General features: G+C 44.7%; 1 protein-coding gene across 1 annotated transcript in view; it reads right to left on the bottom strand.

Annotated features, from left to right (window-relative positions):
• Nucleotides 1–1,493: 1,493 nt before the first annotated feature.
• LOC104279177 (solute carrier family 23 member 1-like) overlaps nucleotides 1,494–7,152 on the bottom strand; it is a gene marked incomplete at its 5' end in the record, with an annotated part of 12,020 nt that continues 6,361 nt past the window's right edge. The window contains 4 exon segments of the mRNA XM_009876369.1: nucleotides 1,494–1,762; nucleotides 2,448–2,543; nucleotides 3,832–3,940; nucleotides 4,300–4,464. Of these exon segments, the coding sequence (XP_009874671.1) occupies nucleotides 1,494–1,762; nucleotides 2,448–2,543; nucleotides 3,832–3,940; nucleotides 4,300–4,464 (639 nt within the window).

The raw sequence follows: 7,152 nt of genomic DNA, 5'->3' as shown, positions 1-7,152 counted from the left end.
CAACCTAGGCCGTTCTATGATTCTATGATCATATTGCAGCTTTCAGCTGTCCGATGGAGGCTACAGAGAACATGAGTTCAGACTTTTCTCAAAACGGGACAGTGACACAAGAGGCAACAGATGCAGGGTGAAGCTTCAGGAATATCATGTAGGTACAAGGGAAAAGGATGTTCACCATGAGGGTGGTCAGACACTGGAACAGGCTGCCCAAATAGGCTAGGGCTCTCCGTCTGTAGCTCAGCTGGACACAGTCTTCTGCAACCTGCTCTAACAGGACCAGATTTGAGCAGGGGCTGGCCCAGACGACCTCCAGAGGTCCCTTCCAACTGAATTTGTCTGTGGTTCTTCACATACTACCTGCCACTCACTATGGCATATCATTACGCTGTACTTTTTATTAATTTTCAAAAAAAAAATCTAAGTATAAATCTCAATGCAGGAGACACAAGCTTATGCTACAGCAACAATGTTATTACACACCACCAGCAACCAGCACCATGTGCAATCACATTATATGTGGCCATGTAGGTTAAGGCTCTTTCTGCTGATAATGGAAAGGGACAAGAATCTGCAAACCATTTTCTGAAGAAGTGATTGTCACCACACAATCACTGCACCAGACCAAACAGGTGCAGTGGAGGGGGACACAGGCCATAGAAGCATCAGAGATGCATCAGATTGTGGGCAGAAGAGTTTTTTGCTTCATCTTTGATGATGATTCCTTCATCTTTCTAGGGTTTGGTGCCCTAGGGAAGCTGGGTCCCTCAAAACTGCTTCCAGCACCCCAAGTGAGATTCATTTAAATGAAGCTGGTTTTTCCATTAAGTCAAGAACCTAAATAAGGTCTCTAGATTCCTCCTGTGGTCTGAGGTGGGAGAGGCATGTTCAGAAGACAATTCATCCCATTAACTTTAGACACCTCTCTTACAACAACATTCTGATACATACATATAACTGATTTTAAATTATGGGAATATAGAATGAGATGCCTGCTCCTTCCCCTTGGCCAGAATGAGGTGTAAACTACAAGCTGAGAACTGAGTGTTGCCATTAACAAATCTTTAAGGCTGTGGGGATTAGCCTCAGCCCAAGGGATGCCAGAGGGTGGTACAGGGCCCACAGCAGGGATGCCTTCTCCTGTGGCCCCTTGAGCAACCAGGATGGGGACAGGAAGAGCTCTCCTTCAGCTACTCCTTGGGGTCCCCAAGGCTTAGTACAAGGAAGGAAACTGAACATCTTTCCCAGGCATTTCTTGGGCTTTGGTGTTCACCAAAGATGGATTATGTTCTTCCTAGAGATGGACAGGCAGGAGCAGGGAAGAGGAAAATGACTCCCTCAAGGTCACCAGTGGTGCAGGGGTCAGAGCTGGGAAGACATTATCATTCTGCTGCTCCAGCCTCTAACAGCTGCCAGCTCATGTTCAAATGATGGGGGCTGCAGACACGCTTTCCAGATCTCTGCTTCTGTGATGAGTTCACCTGCAGGCCAGGTGCTTAGATCCTTGTATCAGCACCGATCTCACAGTCTCTTTCTGAGCTTGCTTTGACACTGCTTGTGTGCCCAGCAGCCTTCAGTTCATCCATTTTCTTGCCACTGGGGAGTCTTTTGGGGCAAGCAGGGAGATACCGAAACCAAGAGAAAGCGCAGTATTTGGTGCCTATGCCAAATGGAAGATCATAGACCTTGGAAATGAGCTGAGAGTTGTCCGACTCTCCCTTGTGGCTGTTCTTCCATGCCAGGAGCCCTCGCTCCTCCTGTGTTCCTGCAACAGCAAAAATGAGATCGTTGCTACAAGAAAATTAATGAAGGAAAATTAACAAAGGAGACTGGCTTCCCAAGAAGCCTGAGACAGTAAAAGAATCTGGTTAACAGAGTGTCCTTCCTGCTCTTTTTCTGTAAAAATAAAGAAGGTTTCCCTTCCTATTCTTAGGCTGCTGTCCCTCCAGGCTCAGTGAGAATCAGAGACAGCTCTTTGCTGCCTGTGAGCACCAGGTGCTAGATCCTGTCTTTGATCACCACCCTTTCCTACTGCTTTCCACTGCTGTGGCACTGGTCCAGCCTCAGTTCTAGCACCCCTCATAATGATACATGCATTGGCTCCTTCCTCTTGCTCTAGTTGCCTTTCTCTCTCCTATCAGCCAGCAGCATGTCTCTAGGTTGGCATTTTCCCTAAACGACAGTTTTCTGAAATAAACCTTTTCCTCAGACTGGGTCGTTCCTGAAAAATGAGTGAGTTTTTTGATCAGCTGCTGTTTTCCAACCAGAGACCGTTTCAGTGATGTCTCCTGTTCCTCATCCCTCTCTGGGAGGAGTTCAGTCACACCATGTTTCATGGTTGCTAGCACAAGTCCAACCCATAAAGCAGTAGTCATGAAGACAAAAATACTAGGAAACAAAACCTAGTGCAGGCACAAACTAGTAGCTTAGCTCATTTCAGCAAATCCTACCTGGAATGGTGTTATCAAGGAAAAACCCCAGGAGTCCACCCACAAACATGCCAGTGGTGAGAAGCACCTGGATCACCTGGTCCAGCTGGATGATTCCTAGCAAAAAAAACAAGCTTTGGATAGTGGTGCAGAGAGATACACGTTTGACCAGCAACACGGGCAGTGCCAAGAGGCTGCAAGCTGCATGCTTGTTTAGACAAGATGTGCAAATCCCAAGAGCTTAAGATTTGGCAATGCAGGGGAGATTGATCTCACTGCCAGTTCCAGACCTGCAGTTTTATTCTACATAATTATTCACTGGCCCAGCTGCCAGTGGGCAGAAGATGACTCATAAATATATTAAGAGCCTATTAACAAAGCACTATCCCAGAAAAAGCTGCCTTCTGTTCCAAATGCCTTGCAGAATTAGAGAATCATTTAGGTTGGAAAAAACCTTTAAGATCATCAAGTCCAACTGTTAATCTAGCAATGCCAGGCCCACCACTAAACCATGTCCCTAAGCACCACATCTTTTAAATACCTCCAGGGATGGTGACTCAACCACTTCCCTTGGCAGCCTGTTCCACTGCCTGACAACCCTTTCAGTGGAATTTTTTTTCCTAATATCCAATCTAAACCTCCCCTGGTGCAACCTGAGGCCATTTCCTCTCTGTACCTCCATGACATAACATCAAGCAGTTCCCCAAAAAAGCAGAAGCTTCGGTTCCCAAAGAAATACAGGTATATTTAGCATGGGATTCCACCACAAGTTTCTCTGTGAGAGCTAATAGACATGAGCAAAGCCCAGTGGCACTGAGCATCAGACAGACTGTCTATAGAGCGTGCGATTCATATGTGTGTGATCTTTGGGCCCCGCTCTTTCAGCAGCTCACCCAGCAGGCCATATATACCTTAAGAAAGGACACTATAGCCTTTGTGATGAACACATTCATCACACAAGACACAATGAAAGGGTAAATGGTGGAGGACAGGAAATTTCAATAAAGTGAACTTGATGGAATTTAATAGAGGAGTCCGCTCTTGCATTTTGGAAGCACAAAACTTTATTTATTGTGTGTGAACACGCAAGAAAGCCTCATTCATTGAGATCTTGATCAAAACTCAGCCCTAGAGTGCTCTCTTGCCCCATCCCTGGAACTCCATCCCCATCCCAGAGAAGAGCTCTGCAGTTTAATCTAGTAAGGTGCAGTCACTGATCAAGAGCAGAGATTTCCGCACCAGAGCTAGGCATCAGAGCAAATGGCAAGAACAGCCTTCCCAGAACAAAAGAGTCAACAGTCAAAGCACAGGTTTCAGGGGTTTATCAGGAAAAAATGCATTTTAAAAGATTTCTCTGAATCAGCCTTTGCTTCAGAAAATGTGTCTGATGTTGCTCACTTCTTACCTGTTTCCAGCAGCGTACTGTTTTTGCTTGCCCAGTTGGGAATGGTGAGGCCAGCAAACACAGAAAATCCGAAGATAAAGATGTTTCTGGAGGAGTTCATATCTGTGTACTGCATAGAGAAATTGCATACATTATGTTTGCGACTACCCAAAGCTGTGGATTACTGTTGTGTCAGTGAGATATGCTCAGATGTGAACGCTGCATTCAGGAGTGGACCCAGGCAGCACTGGTGCTGCTGGGGCTTCAGTGATCCTGCTGCCCCTGGTGCCAGCAAGCCCTGCTCCAACCAGGGAGCCTTCTGAGATCTAGCCCCTCTGGTTACATCCCCTCATCTTCACCTGTGGAACTGCCAACGCAAAGGTTTGTGTTTGCTGCAGCATGGTTGTGTCTGACTCAGCCTGGTAAGAACCTGACTTGGAGCTAAAGTCCCCTTCCCCAGGGATGAGATGGCACTCGTACTGCTGTTACCTGCAAATTGGAAATCCCCACTGCCGTGATAACTCCGAACATCACAAAGAACATGCCTCCGATCACAGGGGTGGGTATGCTGGCAAGTATCGCTCCAATTTTCCCGAAGATGCCACTGAGGAGCATGGCACAGGCACCGGCAATGATCACCATTCGACTCCCTACCTGCGGCAAGAGGAAGAGGAGGCAGTCACTCACCAACCGGCGCAGGGAGGCGAGGGACGACAGGCTGGCTCCAGCACCAACCTCCCAGGCAAGGGCTGCACCTCCAGCCAAAGCACTCAATGGCACGTTCGGGCGCAGGTTCCCATGCATCCACCAGCGAGCTGGGGTGTTCACACCACATGGGAAGCATCAATATTTACACCCTAGTAAGTATTTATCATGAAAGACATGCTGGGAGCAATCATGGATTCACAACTATTTACTTTTAACAGTTTGCTGTTAAATAAAAATGCTTATTATTAAATTAAGAGCACAGTGATACCCACAGATGGGTTTGCTCTCTCTGCATCCTAGGACTGCCTTGGCAGACCTGCAGGCTGGCGCTGCAACCACCCAGTTGATCTACTGGATAATCCGTCCACCAGGATTTGGATTGCCATCTAAAAATGTCTTTCATGGCGGTATTCCACACCAATTCCTCCATTCCTTGGAGATTTGGTCTGGCTGGCTGCTCCAACCCTGATTTCTGGGATCTGATATATCTTTTCCATGACCAACAAAATGGCTAATAAGAAGCAGGGAAGTTTCTTGGTCTGTCCCTATCTCTCATCATCCATCTAGCTTCAGTTTTTTTCTCATGTTTTCCCCTAGGAAGAGCCACGGTGGTCCTTTCTTCGTTGGGCACTACATCAAAGATGGGATGGAGCACCAAATCTTGCCTTTCATTTAGATCTGTTAGAGCATGCAAACAGGAAAATGAAAGAGTAGCTGTCAAACAAAAGGATGAAAGAGACATTTATAGACTATGGAAACTAAAAAAAACCCAGCAATATTTATTAGACTTTGAATTGAACATATGCCTTGCCACACCAAAACTTGGACAGCTTAAAGAATCATGCAAAGATTTACAACCTTCATGTCTTAGGCAGGGAAACTCTGTAATCCTCTGCAAACACTTTATAATTCAATTAAATATTTTAATCCCTCCCTTTAAATATCTGAAGAATGTCATATTTACAGGAAGGGGTTTTGTGAATGCTTTCAACAAAAACATTCCCGGTAACTAGTAGTGTTTCTTTTTAAGGATTTCTTAAACATGTCCCTTTAAAATATTTTAGGTCTTACTTGACTGTGAAAGATAAATGAATGAGATTTGGTGGGGAGTTTCAAAATAAAATCATGCATTGCCCTCAGGTGAGCTTTTTATAGTCCTTGGCTTAAAGGCTTCGGACACCATTACCGTCAAAACTGTAATTTAATAAAAGCCAACAGATCTATTTGTTCTACGATTAGAATGAAGCATCAGATTCTTAATTTGCCAAAATGCTGAATTACCTTGTACACAGAGTTGGCCTTACAGGCAAATTAACTAAACCATTGATACGACAACTGTGAGTGTCTGCTACTAAAGCCTCTAGAGTTTGTTTCAATTATATCAGGAAAACAAGAAAATTAGTTCTCTTTTTTTAAGGCTGAAGGAACTGCATGGTCTTCTCCTATGTACATGATGACTCTGAAGCCTTCTTAAAATCCTTTTCTTTTCTTGGAAATGAGAGCTCAGTACTGACATGTTGGGCTTGATCAACCACGTTAAGCATAAATGCCTGGTACCATTTAAGATGTTACATTTTGGCTTCTTCTTTGCTTTATCTGACAGCCCCTGTGGATATCAGAGATCTCCAAAGATATCTGAGGTGTGTAAGCAGAGGAAACAAGTTCCTTGTGTTTCTACGTGCTATGGAAAAAATGTGTTTCCCGCATAAAAAATGAAATCTGCCTTGTGCTCTCAACATCCCCATCTAGCCCAGCCAGAGTCTACGCTGATTTAAGGTTGACTGAGATGAGACTGTTTTTCCTGTTCTCTCTAAGTGTGAACAAGATGAGCAGACGTGGGATCTAAGGGAAACATCTCTCCTGAATCAGCAGGGGTGGCATGTCCACCTGAAAGACTTGGTGCACACATGGGGAGAACATTTCCTCTAATCTGATAATTATGAATCTGGGCACTTCTGCACTATGCTACATCCCATACATACATGTGTGCAGCAAATTACATGTCAGGAAAAGAATGGGCTCAGGTACACATGGTCAGTATGGACAGATTTCATAGTGACAAGGTACATGTGGTGACAGGCTAAATTGGACTCCGTGCAGATATCCAGACAGCTCTTGCTGCTGGAAGCAGCCACCTCAGTCAAACTCTAATTCTTCAATCTGTAAAACATGGTTGCTGTAAATGAGGTTTATAAAAGCCAGTGAAATAAGCAATATTCTACACTGGGAACTGTAAGTCAAATTCTGCTTTTATTCACTGACTCACAGCTCTGCTGAGATGACATTGCTTATTTTGCAATGACTTAAAAATGTTTCCCAGTTGGCTGCTGGATATACCTGTCCTCTGGCTGTAAAGCTTAGTGAAAGTGTAAGATCTGATTGTCAAGTTTATATCTGGAAATTGCATTTTCTAGCAAGAGCAGTAGGATACTCAAAGGATTCACAAAACTTTATAGAGAAGTAAAACCAAAACTTTGCCATCACATTTCATAATCAAAGATACAGTCTAGCTTTCACATGATTGCCATTTTTGGGATATAGAAATTGTGGAATCTGAAGCCCTAGTAATTTTTCTCCTCTCCTCTCCTCTCCTCTCCTCTCCTCTCCTCTCCTCTCCTCTCCTCTCCTCTCCTC

This window comes from Apaloderma vittatum, unplaced genomic scaffold, assembly GCF_000703405.1.
Source record: "Apaloderma vittatum isolate BGI_N311 unplaced genomic scaffold, ASM70340v1 scaffold13299, whole genome shotgun sequence".
NCBI lineage: Eukaryota > Metazoa > Chordata > Aves > Trogoniformes > Trogonidae > Apaloderma > Apaloderma vittatum.
Note: the sequence above shows the minus strand (reverse complement) of the source record. Positions and strands in the feature narration are given on the sequence as shown.